Here is a 20179-nt window from a genome sequence, read left to right on the forward strand (position 1 = left end):
TTATAGTATTTTGTTGGATGTTCAAGGTCCACTATATGAGTGAGAACATGTGATACTCAGATCTTTGTTTCTGTGAGAGATCGCTCAGTATTACAGACTCTAGTTCCATCCAGGTTGCTGCAAAATTCATGATTTTGTTCTTTTTTATGGCTGTGTAGTATTCCATCGTGTATATGTACTACATTTTTTTAGTCCAGTCCTCTTTTGATGGACACCATGGTTGCTTCCAGGTTCTTGCTATTGTGAACAATGCTGCGATAAACATACATGTGCAAGGATCTTTTTTATTGAGTAATTTGAGTTCTTTAGGGTATATTCCCAGTAGGGGGATTGCAGGGTCATATGGGAGGTCAATATTTAGAGCTTTTAGGAATCGCCATACTGTTTTCCACAGAGGTTGCACTAGTTTGCACTCCCACCAACAGTGTAGAAGTGTTCCCTTTTCGCCACACCCTCTCCAGCAACTGTTATTTTTTGAGTTATTGATAATTGTCATTCTGACTGGAGTTAGGTGGTATCTCAGTGTGGTTTTGATTTGCATCTCCCTGATGATTAGTGAGGTTGGATATTTTTTCATGTGTCTGTTGGCTGCTCAGGTGTCTTCCCTTGAGAAGTGTCTGTTCATATCTTTTGCCCATTTTATAATGGAGTTGTTTGTTTTTTTTCTTTTCAGCACGTTAGAGTTCCTTGTAGATCCAAGATGTTAAGCCTTTGTCAGACCTGGAGTTGGCAAATACTTTTTCCCAGTCTGTAGGTTGTCTCCCTGCTCTCTTGATGGTTTCTTTGACTTTGCAGAAGCTTGTCAGTTTAATGAGGTCTCACTTGTCTATCTTATCTCTTATGGCTTGTGGGTTTCAGGTTTTGTTCAGGAATTGGATGCCAGTTCCAATTTCCATGAGGGTATGTCCTTCATTTTCTAAGGTTCTTATGGTTTGAGGTTTTACATTTAGGTCTCTGATCCATTTAGAGTTAATTTTTGTGTATGGGGATAGATAGGGGTCCTGTTTCAATCTTCTGCATGTGGTCAGCCAGTTTCCCCAGCACCATTTACTGAATAGGTTCTCCTTTCCCCAGTGGTAAGTGGTGGAGGCTTTGTCAAAGATGAATTGGTTGAGAAATTGAGGTTTTGCTTCTGGAATCTCAATTCTGTTCCATTGATCTATATGCCTGTTTCTATACCAATACCAAGCTGTTTTGATGATTGTAGCTTTATAGTAAAGTTTGAAGTCTGGTAATGTGATACCACCTGCTTTGTTTTTTTTTGCTGAGGATTGTTCTGGCTATTGGTCGTTTGTGTTTCCATATGAATTCCTGTGTTGTTTTTTCTAGGTCTGAGAAGAATGCTGCTGGTAATTGGATGGGTATTGCATTAAATCTGTAGATTGCCTTAGGTAAGATGGATATCTTCACAATGTTGATTCTTCCAATCCATGAGCATGGGATATTTTTCCATTTGTTTGTGTCATCTTTGATTTCTTTGAGCAGTGTTTTGTAGTTTTCATTGTAAAGATCTTTCACATTTCTGGTTAAGAAGATGCCAAGGTATTTCACTTTTTTTGTGGCTATTGTGAATGGAATTGTGCTTTTTGTTTTGGTTTCTGTTTGTTTATTATTGGTGTAAAGAAATGTGATTGTCTTTTGCACATTTATTTTATATCCTGAGACTTAGCCTAAGGCCTTTATCAGTGTAAGGAGGTTTTTGACAGATTCTCTTGGGTTTTCAAGGTACATGATCATGTCATCTGCAAATAGAGATAGCTTGACTTCCTCTTTTCCTATTTGAATACCCCTGATTGCCTTCTCTTCTCTGATTGCTCTAGTCAGGACTTCCAATACTATATTGAACAGGAGGGGGGAGAGTGGGCATCCTTGTCTTGGTTCTGTTTTCAGGGGAAATGGTTCCAGTTTTTGTCCATTTAGGAGTATGCTGGCTGTGGGTTTCTCGTAGATGGCTTGTACTATTTTGAGATATGTTCCCTGTATGCCTAGGTGTTTGAGGGTTTTTATCAAGAAAGGGTGATGGATTTTATCAAAAGCTTTTTCTGCATCTAATGATATAATGATGTGGTTTTTGTTTTGACATCTGTTGATGTATTTATTTACATTTATGGTTTTACGAATGTTGAACCAGAATTGCATCCCAGGGTTGAAGCCCACTTGGTCATGATGGATGATTTTTGAGATGTATTACTGAATCCGGTTCGCTAGGATCTTGTTGAGAATTTTAGCATCTATGTTCATCAAAGATATTGACCTGTAGTTCTCTTTCTTTGTTGGGTCTTTACCTGGCTTGGATATCAATGTTATGTTAGCTTCGTAAAACGATTTGGGGACAGTTCCATCTTTCTCAATCACCTGGAATACCTTCAGTAAGATTGGTATAAACTCCTCCTTAAATGTCTTGTAGAATTCTGTTGGAAAGCCATCTGGACCAGGGCTTTTTTTTGTAGGTAGTTTTCTTATTATGTGGTCAATTTCCTTGATTGTTATTAGTCTATTTAGGGTCGCAGTTTCTTCTTGTTTCAACCTAGGCAGGTTGATGACAGAAAGTCCTCCATTTCCTTAAGATTTTCAAGTGTGTTTCCATACAAGTGTACATAGTAGTCCCTAATGATCTTCTGTATTTTCTTCAGGATCAGATGTGACTTCATCTTTTGTGTTTCAGATTGTGTTTATTTGGGCTTTTTCTCTCTTTTTCTTGGTTAGTCTAGAGGGGATCATGGATCTTGTTTATCCTTTCGAAGAACCAGCTTTTTGTTTCATTGATTTTTTGTATTATCTTTTTTGTCTTCTATGTCCTGGATTTGGGCTTTTATTTTGGTGATCTGATTCTTCTGCTGAAATTAGGGTTTTTGTGGTCTTGTTTTTCCAGCTTCCTTAGGTAGCTTGTTAGGCTGTTAATTTGTGATCCTTCCATTTTCTTCATGCGCGTTTGTAGGGATATAAATTCCCCTCTTACTACAGCTTTCATGGTGTCCCAGAGATTTTGGTAAGATGTTTCTTCATTTTCATTTGTTTCCAGGTATCTTTTAATTACTGGTTTGATTTCATCAACCACCCAGGAGTTGTTTTGCATCATGTTGTTTAGCATTCATGTCTTTGTGGGTTTTGGAGGGACCTTGTTGGTGTTAATGCTTATTTTTATTCCACTGTGGTGTGAGAAGTTGCATGATAAAATTTCAGTCCTTTTAAATTTGCTTATGCTTGATTTATGGCCAAGTATGTGATTGATCTTAGAATATGTTCCATGCAGTGATGAGTAGAATGTGTATTCTGTGGTCTTTGGATGAAGTGTTCTGTTCTGTAGGTATTGATTAAGTCCATTTAGTTAAGAGTCCCATTGAGGTTCCGGATCTCATTGCTGATTTTTTGTCCTGATGATCTGTCTAGGGTTGTGAGTGGGGTATTAAAGTCCCCAGCTATGATAGCATTGGAGTCGATATCTTTTTTTAGTTTACCTAGGAGCTGCTTTATGTAATTTGGTGCTCCTATATTAGGTGCATATATGTTTAGGATGGATATTTCTTGTTGATGGATTGAAACTTTTATCATTATGTAGTGGCCTTCTGTATCTTTTTTAATATTTGATAGCTTAAAGGGTATTTTGTCTGAGATTAAGAGCGCGACTCCGCCTTTCTTTTGTGTTCTATTTGCCTGAAACTTTGCTTCCCATCCTCTTACTTTGAGTCTGTGAGTATCCTTTCTAGTGAGATGAGTCTCTTGAAGGCAATAGTTTCCTGGTGATATTTTATCCATTTTGCCATTCTGTGTCTTTTCAGTGGTGCATTTAGTCCATTCACCTTCAAACTATTATTGAAATGTGAGAGTTGATCCCTATCATAATGTTCTTACTGAGTTGTTGTTCTTCCTGTTCGTGTGTTGTCTTTCCTTTAGATTTAGAGTTGGATCATGTGTGTTTTTAATCTTTTGCCTGTACTCTTATGAAGAATGTTGTTGTTCTTTTTTCTTTTTCTTCTGTGTTCAATACTTTCTTAAGTGTTTCTTGTAGAGGTGGTCTTGTGGCAGCATAGGTTCTTAGGGATTGGATATCTGGGAACGATTTCAATTCTCCCTCACTGATGTAGTTTAGATTAGCTGGGTATGTAATTCTCAGTTGAAACTGTTTATCTTTTAGAACTTTGAAGATAGGGCTCCAAGCTCTCCTATCCTGGAGGGTTTCTGTACATAAATCTGCTGCTATTCTAATTGGTCTTCCCTGGTAGGTAGTCTGACCTTTTTCTCTTGCAGCCTTTAGGATTTTTTCTTTTATACCTACTTTGTTTAGGCCAATTATTATATGTCTGGGAGTTGGTCTTCTCATTTGTTGTCTTGCAGGGGTTCTCTGAATCTCTTGTGTTTGAATCTTTTCATCCTTGATGAGATGAGGGAAGTTTTCTTGAATGATTTCATGAAATGTTTGTTCCAGTGTGGCCTCTGTTTCTCTTTCTAAATCAGGAAGGCCAATTACTCTTAGGTTTAGTCTCTTGAAGTGATCATTCATCTCTTGAAGGTTTTGTTCTGTCTTTTTGAGCTTCTTTTCTATGCTTTTGACAGTTTGGTTTAGTTCTGTGTTTTGGTCTTCGAGCTCTGAGATTCTTTCTTCTGCTTTGCTAATTCTGCTTTCTATGTTTATTAGTTTGTTATTTATTTCCATCACAGTATTCTTTACAGCTCTTATTTCTGACATCAGCTCCTTCCTATTTTCCTCTTGTCTCTCCTCAATTTTTTAAATTCTCTCCATTAATGTCTTGATGTCTGGGTTTGTTGCATGTGACCAGTCATTCTGGGGTTTGTGTTCCAGAGTCTGTTTTCTCAGTGTCTGATCTCCCAGGGGTCTGTGTGAGACCTATATTCTTCTTTCGGTTTTTCTTCATTTGTGCGTTTTTTTCCTCCTCCCTACTTTTTCCTTCCCTCCATGTCACCATCTTCTCTAATTCTGTTATTCAGGGGTAGAGGGATTGCTTTTACTTCTGTTTGTTCAATCTCCTATTCTTTATGTATGCCCTGTTACTTTGTTCAATTCTGGAGTTGCACTGTAGGTTGGGGGTCATCCTTTTTGCAGTTTTGAGATTTACTTAAGGGGGGAGTTGTGATTCAAAATGTATCTGCAGGTCCTGGTATTTGCCGACAGGTGTATGGATAATCTGAAACCCACTTCCCACTGCCTTGGAATCTGTCCATGCAGTGGGGCTGTAGGTTTACTCCTTGAAATAAAATGTGGTTAGCAGAGGGAAGAGAATGGAGCAGACAGTGGGGGGAAGAGGGGGGTGGAGAGAGAGAGGAGTAAGGGGGGAAACAGAGGAGTGTACCTACACATGGAGAGAGAGACTTAAACTGAAACAGATAAAAACAACAGACCACGGCTACAGACTCACCAACTCCCATACAAAAATAAAAATAAAACATACAATGATGCTAACATACAAGCTGACCAACCACCTAATTGGTGTGCTGCTCCTCTATACAAAGATATGGTTTACAGAGAGAAGAAAAGAGAAGAAAAGGAAGAGGAAAAGAAAAATAAAAGGAACAAAACAGTAGGAATAGAATTAAGTCATTAAACTACCAGAACCAATCGAGCACACTCTGAGACTTTTCGTTTAAGTCCAGTGTCCTTTCAGCTCTGATTTCTTGCTGTCTTTTCAAGCTGGTAAATTAGTTCGCAGTTAGGGTCAGTTGCCCCAGGCCTGCTGTGAAGGACAGTTCATATCACTGTCAGTTTACCATTCAAATCTGGCCTGTGTCTGTTTTTCAACCTTGTTTCTTCCGTTTTGGTGTCATTACCTTGAATCACCAGCAGCTGGTGCTATCTCAGCTGCTCCCCGTAGAGGGGGTGGAGCCGGACAGGAGTCTGGCAGAGGCCGGAGATGGGAGCCTGCTTCAGGGCACAGGGAGGAGACCCACAGCCGGCAGGACGTCAGGGTGGCAGCAGAGGTGGCAGCGATCCCAGCAGATCTTGCCTGCAGGGGCTTCAAGGACTGAAGTCATGGATCGCCTCAGGCACGGGTGGTGCGATGAGCTATGGCTGCCACGGAGGCTGCGGCGGTGCAGCTGCTGTGTCTGCGGCTGCAGTGGCTGTTGAGACCACTGCGATGCCCCAGCGGTGGTGATGGCCTACCTCCATGTGAAGAGCAGGCTGCAGACGGGATCTGCAGCCCCTGGGGAGAGAGCCAGAGACCCTCTGCATTCTCCTTTGCGGAGGGTTTCATAGACCAGGCTGCCCTGTCGCCATCTTGCTGGAAGTCCTTACTTCTACTTTTAAGACCAGTCTTTCAGTCTTTTATATGCCATTTTAATTCAATGACAGCTTGTTGCTAAAAACATCTACCCTTATGAATAGGTAGGTCAGATAATACCCCCTTTACGAGTGATCTCAGAACCCATGGTCACCAGATATCCCATATTTTGGCATTCTGTTTCTACCAATGCCCAACAGCAAGTCAGCAGTTATTTTCCAATAGGAGAAAAGATATCTGAAGAAGGTAGTGTGTATTTGTTCCTAATCTTAAAAATATCTGCTGTTATCCTCTGATTGGTGCTGGGAAAGAAGCTCTACACAGCACCTCTCATTGTCATGGTCACTTCAAGTATTATTGGATCTGTTGGATTATGAAGACCAAGTGGTAGTTTGGGTTGTACTGCAACCTAAACTTGTCATTAAGTCCTGATCTGGTTTCCACTTGAAAGCGACAACCTTACAGATGACTCTGAGGGTGAGTTGAAGTAGCACACTGAGAGGTGGTATAAATTGCCTCCCAAATACAAAAGGTCTACCAAGCATTGTGCCTATTTTCTGTGGTAGGTGACATGAGGTGAAGCATCTCTTCTTTCATCTTGGATGAAAGTATATATCTGTATACTAGTATATATATCTGTATACTAGTATATATACTGTAGTATATATCTGTATACTAGTAATATACTAGGGATATACGAGGAATATACTTGGAGTATTACTTGGAATATACTTGGATTATTACTTGGAAGTAATATCTGTGTACTATTAATACACTGTATACTAGGGAACCACCAGAAACTTCACTGAGGTTTCAGGAACTTGCACATTGTGGGGTTTATTTCTGGCCCTTTATTTTGCATGTCTTGCTATAGTATCTGGGGTATTTGCTAATTCCTGTTCATTAGATCTAATGAGCATAATGTCATGGATAGAGCAGAGCAGTGTGCTGTTTTATGGGACAAGACACTCAAGACCCCTGCAGGTTATACTATCCATTAAAGAAAAACCGATGGAGTCTTGATACAGGATTGTAAAGGTATGCATACTGTTTACCCAGCTAGGTGAAAGCAAAGTTCATCTTGTGTTTCTTACAAATGAGTTGGAGAAAATGGCATTGATCAGGTCAATAGCCGCATACCAAGTGTCGGAATTCATGTTGATTTGTTCCAGTAAAGATAATACATCTGAAGTAGCAGCAGCAATTAGAGTCATCATCTGATGAAGTTTACAATAGTCTCTGGTCATTCTCCAAGATTTATCTGAATTTATCACAGGTCTAGCTGCTGAATTAATTGGGGCTGTGATAGGTATCATCACCTCTGCTGTTTTTAAATCTTTGATGGTGGCACAAGTCTCTGCAATTTTTCTAGGGATGAGATATTGCTTCTAGTTTACTATCTTGATAATGAAGAAATGTTCCAGGGGCTTTCACTTAGTTAGTTCTGCTATAATGACTCTCTGCGCAAAAACACAATATGGGGAAAAACTGAGCTCACTATGAGTCATATTTGAAGCAAGATTCCATCTGTTATTTGGTCTCTGTAAACCCCACTTTGTCAGGCCATAGTGGCATTTTGGGCCCCAGAATTATCATTAATTCAGAACTATTATTTAATAATCCCTCACAGGTCTGGGTGTTTTATTTTTTTGCTCCCCAGTGCATTCTCACTCCAAAAAATGGTAACAGGATTCTGTTTACAGTGAGTGCTTTATTTCTTAATTTTTAAATTTTTTTTTATATTTTAAAGAAGTGGGGTGCAATTCAGGATTAAGTATATAAGTGGTCAACACACAGGTGAAGTTTTGACCTCCGATTGGCCCTCACTTGCCTGGTTAGGGATCAGTTACCCTTATTGAAGTTTTGTATTCCTCTTTCCCTCCTCTGGAAGTTTCCTACTATTGCCAATCCCTTTCTTTCTTTTTTTTTTTTTTGAGTTGGAGTCTCACTCAGTCGTCCAGACTGGAGTGCAGTGGCTGCTCCCGGACACCGCAGCCTCGACCTGCTGGGCTCTGGCAATCCTTCCACCTCAGCCTTCTGAGTAGCTGGAACTACAGGCGTGCGCTACCACACCTGGCTAATTTTTTGATTTATTGTAGAGATGAGATCTCGCCAAGTTGCCCAGGCGGGTCTCGAACCCGTGGGCTCAGGCAATCCACTCACCTCAGCCTCCCAAGGCACGGGATTACAGGCTGAGTCACCGAGCCTGGCTGCCAATCCCTTTCTTGTAGTATTATGATAAATGTTCAGGATCCACTTATGAGTGAGAACGTATGGTACTTAGTTCTTTGTTTCTATGATAGATCACTGAGTATGGTAGACTCTAATTCTGTCCAAGTTGCCACAAAGTACATAATTTGTCCTTATTTATGACTGTGTAATATTCCATCATGTATATGTACCATATTTTTAAAAATCCAGTCCAGTTTCAGAAGCAGAGTTGATTCCACATTTTGGGTATTATGAATAGTGCCGCAATAAATATGTATGCACAAATATCTTTTTTGTAGAATGATCTGAGTTTCTTTGGGTATATTTCCAGAAGGGGAATTGCAGGGTCTTATGGAAAGTCGATTTTTAGATTCTTTAGAGATCACATTGTTTTCCATAGAAATTGTACTGGTTTAGACTCCCACCAATAGTATAGAAGTATTCCCTTTTCTCTTCATCCGCTCCAGTATCTGTTGCTTTTTGTTATTTTGATGGTCATTCTGAAAGGAGTAAGGTGGTATCTCAGTGTGGTTTTGATTTGCATTTCTTTGATGATTTTCATGTATGTTTGGTGCTCGTATGTCTTCTTTTGAGAAGCGTCTATTCATATCTTTTACTCACTTTTTAGTAGGGTTTTTATTTTTTTTTGAGTTGGAGTCTCACTCTGTCGCCCAGACTGGAGTGCAGTGGCTGCTCCTGGCCACCGCAGCCATGACCTGCTGGGCTCCGGCGAGCCTTTTGCCTCAGCCTTGCAAGTAGCTGGAACTACAGGTGCGTGCTACCACACCCAGCTAATTTTTTGATTTATTATAGAGATGAGGTCTCATCAAGTTGCCCAGGTAGGTCTCGAACCCGCGGGCTCAGGCAATCCACTCACCTCAGCCTCCCAAGGTGCGAGATTACAGGCTGAGCCACCGAGCCCAGCTGGGTTTTTTTTCTTTGGCATGTTTGAGTACCTTGTAGATCCTAGATGTTAGGCCTTTGTCAGATATACAGTTGGCAAATATTTTTTCCCAATCTGTGGGCTGTCACTTCATTCTCTTGATGGTTTCATTTCTTTGAGGAAGCTTTCCAGTTTGCTGAGATCCCCCTTGTCTTTTATGGCATGGACACTTGGGGTTTTGATCAGGAATTGATTGCCTATTCCAATTTCTGTAAGGGTGTCTCCTGCATTTTCTAAGAATCTTATAGTTTGAGGTTTTATGTTTAGGTCTTTGATCCATTTGGAGTTGATTTTTTGTGTATGATAGGTAAGAGGTCCTGTGTCACTCTTTTGTATGTGGTCAGCCAGTTTTCCCAGCACCATTTACTGAATAGTTTCTTTTCTCCCTGGTGGTTCTTGGTGGAGGCTTTGTCGAAGAGGAGTTGGTTGAGAAATTGACATTTTGCTTCCAGAATGTCTATTCTGTTCCATTGGTCTATATTCCTGTTCTTGTACCAATACCAGGCTATTTTGATTATTGTAGCCTTATAATAAAGTTTAGTGTCTGGAAATGTGATACCTCCTGTTTTGTTTCTTTTGCTGAGGATTGTTTTGGCTATTTGTGGTCGTTTATGTTTCCATATGAATTTCTGTATTGTCATTTTTAAGTCTGAGAACAAATACATATCTTTCCTATACCTCTGGGCTGCTATGAAAACAGTACTAAGAAGGGAATTTGCAACTCTATGCACATACATCAAGAAAATAGAAAGATCATGAGTTAACAGCCTAACAAATCACCTAAGTGAGCTGGAAAGACAAGACCACCAAAACCCTATTTCAGCAGAAGAATCCAGATCATCAAAATAAAAGTCCAAATATGGGACAAAGAAGACAAAAATATCATAGAAAAAAACTATTGAAACAAAAACGTGGTTCTTTGAAAGAATAAACAAGATTGATGGACCCCTAAGCAGACTGACAAAAAAACAAAACAAAACAAAAAAAGCAACACACACACACACACACACACACACACACACACACACACACACACACACAGAGGAAAAAGCCCAAATACATAAAATTAGAAAAGCAAAAGATCAAATCATAACTGACCCTAAGGAAATACCAAAGATTGTCAGTGTTTGCTATGCACACCTGTATGGAAACAAACTTAAAAACCTCAATGAAATAGAGGACTTTCTGACATCACACAACCTTTCAATGTTGAAACAAGAAAAAATTGAGACTCTAAATAGATCAATAACAACCCAGGAAATTGACTCTGTCATAAGAAAACTACCTACAAAAAAAAAAAAAAAACCCCGAAAAACCCTAGATCAGATGACTTTCCAGCAGAATTCTACAAAGCATACAAGGAGAAACTGATACCAGCCCTATTGAAGGTACTCCAGGCATTGAGAAAGACAGAACTCTCTCCAAATCATTTTGTGAAGCTGACATCACACTCATATCCAAACTGGATAAAGATCCAACGGAGAAAGAGAACTACAGGCCAATATCCTTGATGAATATAGTTGCAAAAATTCTCAACAAGATTCTAGAAAGTCGAGTCCAACAACACATCTCAAAAACTATCCACCATGACCAAGTAGGCTTTAATAATCAATAGATGTAAAACTAAGAACCTTATGATTATATCATTAGATGTATAAAAGGCTTTCAACAAAATCCAGCATCTTTTCTTGATAACATCCTCAAACACCTATGTATAGAGGGAGCATACATTGAAATAGTAAGAGCCATCTATGATAAAACCATAGCCAACATGTTGCTAAATGGACAGAAATTTGAAGCATTGTCACTGGAAATCAGAACAAGTCAAGGCTGCCCACTCTCACCCCTCCTGTTCAACGTAGTGTTGGAAGTCCTAGCTAGAACAATCAAACAAGAGAAGGAAATCAGGGGTATCCAAATAGGAAAATAGGAAGTTAACTTTGCCCTCTTTGCTGACAGTACGATCCTATACCTTGAAAACCCAAGAGAACCTGTCAAAAACCTCCTTGCACTGATAAAGTACTTTGGCAAAGTCTCAGGGTACCAAATCAACATGCAAAAGTCACATTTTTATACATCAACAAATAGGCTGAGAACCAAATAAAAGCTCAATGCCATTCACAATAGCCATAAATGCAAAAAATGAAATTCCTTGGCATCTTTCTGACCAGAGAAGTGAAAGAACTTTGCAGTGAAAACTAAAAAACACTGTTCAAAGAAACTCAAGAGATATAAACAAACGGAAAAATATTCCATGCTCATGGATTGGAAAAATCAACATTGTTAAGACGTCTATCCTACCCAGTGCAATCTACAGATTTAACACAATACAGTGAGTACTTTCAACAAAGCCACAGGGTCTTTCCTCAAGGTTACTTGGCCTTTCCTTCAATTAAGTGCCACTTAATCTATGAATTAACTAAGGTCTGAAAATTCAGAGAGGACCTGACTCTTCAATGCTGTGACTGAAGTCAGTTTATTCCCCCTCCAGATCTAGAGTTTTTATTATTATTATTATTATTATTATTATTATTATTATCAGACAAGAAATGCTCTTGCAGGTACCTATCTATTTAATTCCTTGGAACAACAAGATCAATTAGCTCACTGCCAAATATTTTTTGTGTGAAAGCATTTTGATTACTGGTATATCTCTGCTGCTCTTTGTGGTAAACATCCCCAGCTTGTTTTGAAGGTTAAAACTGCCATTTGGTATGACAACCATAGAATTCACTCCTGTGCATGTTTTCTGAGTTTCTTTTCATATGCAATAGCAAAGTCCTGCAATTCTTTTTGTATGCAAACTATTTTATCCTGAGTTATAATAGTGTGTCTTGGCTTCCCGAGCATGGGGAGTGGTGAGATCACCCTAATTATGGTCTAGTGGCACCAGAGTGTGGTTGTGGTGAGTCTTGAGGGGAGGGGGCTTACGGGGCTTCTACCTCAGGTGAGGGTATCACTGGATTTTCAAGCAAGGTAGACTCTCCCCTTCAGCACCAAAGAGGAAGCTAATTCCCTTGGTAAGGGAGGCCCAACATGACATGAGAATTCACAATTTTCAGCTTTATCTGAATCCAACCAGATGTCCCCATTGTATGTTCCACGATTCCATCAATGTCCTAAATTTCACGAGAAGCTTGATGAGGCTGTGAATTTAGCTGTTGTAATTCAGCAATCCGTGCAACTAAATGGCTGCCTATTATTTTTGGCGATAATAGCCCTGTGGGCTACAAGGAAAAGGAATTCTTTCAAGGCTGTCTTGGACGTCTTCTATGTCTCAGATAGTGACTATGCTAAAAGTCAAACGATCTGAGCATGGAGTTTGCTTTTTGTAAGTACTCACAAGCATTACAAAAATCAATCTAAAATCATAGTCTTTGCAGTCATCATTACTGCCGTAAAAGTCAAGTGTAGCAACCACTTGGGATCCTGTGGCACTTGTTTCAGTCGGCTCTTCATCACAATCAACCACAGGTTACACTTGATTAATTACAAGGCCACTGTATGCTTTTCATCACTGGTATCCGATTCCCATTGTCAAGAGCTCAGCCTTGCACTTCAGCCCAAGGGCATGACCAAACCAATTCTTGAATCCCATCTTTGTGGGACTACTCCCACTACCAATTCTTTGTCCATTGGCTTCTGACTTGGAGACAGAAACCACACAGGAAACGTTTACTATAAAGCATCATTCACTATAAGAGGGGAATAACTATGAGAATCCATGAATATGGACAAAGAACTCTGGGCTAATGGAGAGTACCTGAAAAAGAAAAAGTTTGGATGGAAGGCCCCTCTCTAGGCTGGGATTGAGACCAAGGAAGTTTCTTTTCATTGGAGGCATAGTTTCTGTTTGCTCATTGAAATTCCCTGGGCCACTGCATCACAATAGTGCCCCTTTATTCCCATGGTATTTGTCCCAAGATCCCTCCAGTGGCTGCCTGAAACCACAGACAGTACCAAACCCGACTACCATCAGTCAAAACACATTTCTCTTTGCGTCTTTTCATCACACTTTTCTGTTTATGCCTTTCTGTCACAAACTCAATGCCTTTTCCATCATAACTAAGCACTGATCATGCACCGAGGCCATGACTTTTGCAATTTGAGGTGCGACCACAACTAGCACAAATTTCTTTTCCCTTCTTCACAATTTCATGAATAGAAGATTCGTTCTTACCGTAGATCCTGGCAACCTCAACCAATAACTTTTTTCTTTCCTTATTATGTTGTGAACTTTCACCTTTTTCACTTACAGGAAGCATTTTAGGCCGGGTGCGGTGGCTCAAGCCTGTAATCCCAGCACTGTGAGGGGCCAAGGTGAGTGAATTGCCTGAGCCCATGGGTTCAAGGATGGCCTGGGCAACTTGGCGAGACCTCATCTCTACAGTGAATCAAAAAATTAGCTGGGCGTGGTAACACATGACTGTAGTTCCTGCTACTTGGAAGGCTGAGGCGGAAGGATTGCCTGAGCCCAGCAGGTCAACACTGGGGTGGTTGTGAGCATGCCACTGCACTCCAGCCTGGGCAGCTCAACAAAAGAAAAGAAAAGAAAAGAAAACAAAACAAAACAGGAAGTGCTTTACAGCTTCTCTCTGGCATATCTGAATTGCCAGCATTGCTGCCCTTGCACTCTGGGGCCGTTATGAAGTAAAATGAGAGTGATTTGAACACAAGCACTGCAATACCACACCGGTCCATCTAACAACCTGAGACAGCTCCTGAGTGGCGAATGGAGGAGGGTGGTGGAGTCTGCAGCATGGACAAAAGGATGATTCCCACCCCAGCAGGACAGAGTGGGGTGGTGTGAGTTTCATCATGCTACTCAGAACGTCATGCGGTTTAAAACTTATGCATTCTTTATTTCTGGAAGTTTCCATTTAATATTTTCAGACCGCAGTTGACTGCTGAAGTGCTGGAAGGTAAGGGAAGGCACAAAGATTCGGTACTAGGCAAGCAGCAGACACATTCTAGGGGTAGGTCTGGTTAAGATTGGGTCTGGGCACACAGAAGGAATTAGGGGAAGGAGCCCACTCACCAAAGGCAACATGAGGCCTGGCAGGCATGCTGCCCACATTGAGAGGGCATGGCAAGGGGTCAACTGGCCAGAGGCAGGGCCAGGGCTGCAAACTGGTCAAGAGACGGAGAGCTGCAAGAAAGTAGCTGGGAAAGAGCCACTGGCAGCCATGTATTCACTGGCAGTCACGTGGTAGGAGCCAGAAAGAAAACACGAACACTCCAGAACCTCGAAAAAAGAGAAGCCAACCTTCTGTCTTCCTCTGCAATACCCTCTACCCCAGCACCCTCTAACAGAGCTGAAATCATGCTCTTCGCAAAAGGGAACGACTTAATAAAGGACCCAGGCTGCATTCATCACAAAAGCAAGCCATAAATAGTAGATTTGAAGCTGAAAGGCAACTATTTGATGACTACACAGATCCCTGTCTTGAGTCCCCTTTTCTGCTTTTAACTTCTCTTGCTTCCTGTCTCCCCCGTTTCATTCCCCTGTGACCTTGGACTGCTGATACACGCAACTATCCCTGATGACCGCTTTAATTTTTCTGAGTCTAATGATGCAAACACCTGAAAACAGAGGGAAGGAGGTACAACAGATTACATGAACTATACATACAAAATATTATATATAATTTCATTAAGTGATATTGAGACTAAGTTGGTGGTAAAAGTTTGGTAGTGATCTTAATTCTCTCTTTTTTTCCACTTCTGTACTCTCGCACAGATCATGCAGTTCTAAAGAACTGAAGATGTTTTTCCCATTCTTGATTTGCAGCAGCAATGGTTGGAATTTAGCCTGGAAATATCGTTACAATTACCTGGTTCCCCGATGGCTTTGTGGAAGTGTTATCAATTTAATAAGAGGGATTCTCCGAATACCAGCTGCCTGTACAGGTAGGTCTCAGAGGACTGTTGGGAGTATTTTCCCTCACAAAATCTGCGCTTGGGCTTGCCCTCACACAAATCACTCATTAAGCCTTTAAGGAATTGTCTGTGGGGGTCATCACTGAGGAAAGAGCTTGCAGGAGACTTCTGTGACAAGTTTTTTTCTGCTAAACTGTGTTGTAATTTCAACTGCAAATAAACATTTTTCAATTTCCGAGTCAATAAGCAATACAGTTTTCTAGCAGTGGAAATAATGCTTGAACTCCCAAGCTGAATCCCTGCTATTTCTATGTGAGTGCTTTGTATAGCAGTTTCAGTGCTGTGCGCTGTGCTTATTTCAATATATGGTGTGTGACAGAGCTCTGCAGCAGGTAAAAACAAGATAATATCGGACTCTGTGGTACAAGTAGTGGATTTTATGATGGCTTTGGTATCAGTGAGAGTTAAATACATAGCCATTTTTTGGTTACTGCTCATTCTTTCTGAATGACTCACATGATTTGTATCAGTCAGTGTTCTTGATTGAAATCTGTAGAAAATGTCTGGTGATGCTAAGTCAGAAAGGGAATATACTGGAAGGATAATCAGGACTTGCAGAACTGAGGGGAGACTGGAGGCCCAGAGTGAGAACTTGGTAGATTCCAAGAGCGCTCTGGAAGTTGGCAGCAAACACTACTGCAAAGACCATGCAGCAGACATATGTTGATGTGCTGCAGCTGAGAAGAAGATGACCTCAACCAGCAGTGAGGTCCCACATCCTTCACAGTCATGGGAGAGTGAGTCAGACTGGCTCAACTTTAAGATGCCTTCCTTTGGTGAGAAAGGCACTAGTTCGCTCCAAAACTGTACGTGATATGGGATGATGAAGAGATGTCAGGTGCTCTAGGAATGGAGAATTAGATGCTAGACTGTTATGAGGTGGCAAAAGTCCTCCAAACAGTTCCTATTTGTTGTACTCCTTTTTTTTTTTGAGTTGGAATCTCACTCTGTCGCCCAGACTAGAGTGCAGTGGCTGCTCCCAGCCACCGCAACCTCGACCTGCTGGGCTCCAGCGATTCTTCCGCCTCAGCCTTCTGAGTAGCCGGAACTACAGGCGTGCGCTACCACGCCCGGCTCAGTTTTTGATTTATTGCAGAGATGAGATCTCGCTGCCCAGGCAGGCCTCAAACCCGCGGGCTCAGGCCATCCACTCACCTCAACCTCCCAAAAGCGCGGGATTACAGGCTGAGCCACCGAGCCCGTCTCGTTGTACTCATTTTAAGGTGACTGGGAGACATAAGTTCCAAGGATTGTCCATTTAAGTCAATGTAGAGTATATGTGCAAAATGTTAGTTGAGGTAAAGCAATTTTTAATCCTTTATTTGTTCATTCAGTCATCTATTCATCAAACATGCATCCACTATGTATACAGTACAAGATTCTGTTCTGGATCAATTGAATGCCACTGCCACCCACTTGTGCCTTCTCCCCTTTCCCCTTCATTCCTGCTCTTAGACTTTAAAAAATGTATATGTTAGAGCCAATAAATTACAAGCTATTCAGTCTCTTGTGTATGTCATTAAAGTTCCTTTTCCCCTAATATCCTGTCCCCAGCTTTCTCCCAAGTTGTCCAGCCTTGGTCATTTGAGTGTTGATTTAGATCTCTGACCCAGGGAGGGCACGGAAGGGAGATGAGGTCAACCTGGAAACATCTCCAAGATTATTTTAAATGGCTCTAACAGGAGATTTTGACACAGGATATTGCATAAAATATATTTTAGGAATTATTTTTGGATTTTAATGACCCTTGTTCTCCCTGGCCTCAATCATCAGAGCTAATTAAAAACGGGTTTATCAAAACGCCTGTGGGTTAAAGGGGTAGCCACAACCACTCAGGAAGGCAGCCATGGTGTGATGACTTGTAAAAATAGACATAGACTTTAACCCAAGCTCTGGCTGTGCCTCTTACTAACTGTCTGAGCTGTTTCGTTGCTCTTTGAACACGGAAATGAGCAATGTGCATATATGAACACGCCTGTGAGTGCACGCCCAGATACTTTTGTAAGTACCAAAGCATTAGAGGGCTCTGGAATCAGATGGAGCAGGAGATGATATCTGGGTCCATCATGTAGCTAGCTGTGCAAATTTGGGGCAATTTACTTACCTTCTTTGATCATTAATTTCTGCAGGTGTCAAATGGGACTTATTTCATGAGGTTGTTGCAGGAATTAAAAGCTATAATGCATGTGAGGTTCTTAGTAAATGCTTGGTATGCAATGAGCACCCACGAAGATACAGTAGGTATTATTATATGCATTCACATACACTGTCCTGCACTGCATACCAATATCTTGGTCCACAACAGACACATATATGATGGTGATCCCAGTGATCCTATAAGGATTGTAATAGCTGGAAAGTACCTATCACCCAGTGATTTGGTAGTAGTGGTCTTAACATTTTAGCACAATACACTACTCCCCTGGTGTGGTGATGCTGGTGTAAACAAACTTACTGTGCTGCCCATGATTTAAAAGTCTAGCACATGCAATTATGTATAGTACATGGCACTTGAAAATACTAACAAATGACTATGGTACTGGTTTATGTATTTACTATTCTACACTTTTTATTATTGTTTTAGAGTGTATTCCTTCTACTTAAAAAAAAATCACTATAATACAGCCTCAGGGAGTTCCGTTGGGAGGTATCCAAAAGAAGGAAGGCATTGTTATCATGGGAGAGGGCAGTGCCACGCATGTTACTGTCCCTGAAGATTTTCCAATGGGACAAGAGGTGGAGGTTGAAGACAGAGCTGGCTGGTTCTGACTCTGCTTGGGCCTAGGTTACTGTGTGTGTTAGTGTCTTAATTTTTGACAAATAACATTTAAAAAGTTTAAAAAAATTAAAATAGGAAAAAGCGTATAGAATTAGGACACAAAGAAAGAAATAAAATACATTTTTACAGCTGTACAGTGTGTCTGTGTTTTAAGCTAGGTGTTACAACAAAAGAGTTAAAAAGTTAAAAAGTTAAAAACGAGCCGGGCTCAGTGGCTCAGCCTGTAATCCCGCACCTTGGGAGGCTGAGGTGAGTGAATTGCCTGAGCCCGTGAGTTCGAGACCCGCCTGGGTAACTTGGTGAGACCTCATCTCTACAATAAATCAAAAAATTAGCTGGGTGTGGTAGCTCGCGCCTGTAGTTCCAGCTACTCGGAAGGCTGAGGAGGAAGGATCGCCGGAGCCCAGCAGGTCGAGGCTGTGGTGGCTGGGAGCAGTTACTGCACTCCAGTCTGGGTGACGGAGTGAGACTCCAACTCAAAAAAAAAAAGTTAAAAACATATACAGCTAAAAAGTTACAATAAGCTGAGGGTATTTAATTATCTAAGAAAGAACATTTTAAAGACATTTAGTGTAGCCTAAGTGGACAGCGTTTATAAGGTCTACAGTAGCGTACGGTCATAGCCTGGCTTTCACATTCCCTTACTACTCACGGACTCACCCAGGGCAACTTTCCAGTCCTGCAAGCCCCACTCATTGTAAGTATACCCTATAGGAGTACACCACTTTTAAAAATCTTTTTTAAATTTTTATTTTAAAGATGAGTACAATTCAGGGATAGGTATACAAATGGTCATTGCACAGGTAAAGCTTGGGCCTCACTTTGGTTCCCGCTTCACCTGGTTTGAGATCAGGTACCTTATTCATGAGGTGTGGGCTCACACCTCTCTCCCTCAGCAGTTTCCCATTATTGTCAGTCCCTTTAAAAATCTTTATGCCGTATTTTCACTATACCATTTCTGTGTTTAGATGCACACATATTTACCATTGGGTTACAGTGGCCTTCAGTATTCAGCACAATACATGCTGCACAAGTGTGTAGCCTAGGAGGAAAAGACTGTACTGCATAGCCTAGGTGTGTAGTAGGCTGTCCCATCTAGGTGTGTGTAAGCACAATCTGTGATGCGTGCATGATGTCAAAATCATCAAACACCCATTTCTCAGGACACATCTCCATCGTTAAGCAAAGCGTGACTGTACCTATACCCTCGAATTAATAGCTTTGTGACCTTGATCATTTCTTTCTTTTCTTTTTTTTTAAGTTGGAGTCTCACTCTGTCGCCCAGACTGGAGTGCAGTGGCCGCTCCCGGCCACCGCAGCCTCGACCTGCTGGGCTCCAGCGATCCTTCTGCCTCAGCCTTCCAAGTAGCCAGAATTACAGGCATGCGCTACCACGCCTGGCTGATTTTTTGATTTATTGTAGAGATGGGGTCTTGCTGCCCAGGCGGGTCTCGAACCTGCGGGCTCAGGCAATCTACTCACCTCAGCCTCCCAAAGGCGCAGGATTATAGGCTGAGCCACCAAGCCCAGCTTGAACATTTCCCTTAACCTCTCTGTGCTGCCTTTGCAACTTAACATCCATGACCACCTCTCAGGTTTGTTGTGATTCAGGAAAAAGAGTGGCTAACATTATTGAGCCCTGACTACTGTATATAAAAGGGCCTCATACAATATAAAGTGCTATCAGGTATAAGATATTACTGTGCACAGCAGCTGGTTAGAGGATTCTCAACAGAAGAATGAAATTCACATTCATTTCACAATCACCTCTGATTAAAATGCCACTTGGGAAGTGTAGACCTTTCATTCTGAAGTGATCCACATTCCAAATGAAAGGTTAACTAGCAAGTCCCCACTTTGACTTTGCAATCAAAGGTAAGTTCAATCTGTCAGCCTGTATTTATGAGGCAGAGAGGGAGCAATGACAATATTCTGAAAGAAAGTTCACCTTGTTCCAGAGACGCTTTTCTATGGAACATTGAAAACCCACACTCTGAAGTCTCTGGCACCATTGAACACTCCCTCCAGGTGAAAGAGAGGGCACAGAACTTGTAGGATGTCCAGTGGAGA

The 20179-nt window shown here is 41.2% G+C and overlaps 1 protein-coding gene across 1 annotated transcript in view; it reads right to left on the reverse strand.

Moving 5' to 3' along the window:
• Positions 1-14856: 14856 nt before the first annotated feature.
• The window catches only part of LOC103260722 (sorting nexin-13-like), a 102350-nt gene continuing 97027 nt past the window's right edge, over positions 14857-20179 (reverse strand). The window contains exons 14-15 of the mRNA XM_021712487.1: positions 15286-15480; positions 14857-14973 (exon numbers count right to left, since the gene is read on the reverse strand). Coding sequence (XP_021568162.1) covers positions 14857-14973; positions 15286-15480 — 312 coding nt within the window. The remainder of the gene's footprint in view (positions 14974-15285; positions 15481-20179) is intronic.

The sequence above is a fragment of the Carlito syrichta genome, unplaced genomic scaffold (assembly GCF_000164805.1).
Source record: "Carlito syrichta isolate Samal-C Ts95f unplaced genomic scaffold, Tarsius_syrichta-2.0.1 Scaffold303315, whole genome shotgun sequence".
Classification (NCBI taxonomy): Eukaryota; Metazoa; Chordata; class Mammalia; order Primates; family Tarsiidae; genus Carlito; species Carlito syrichta.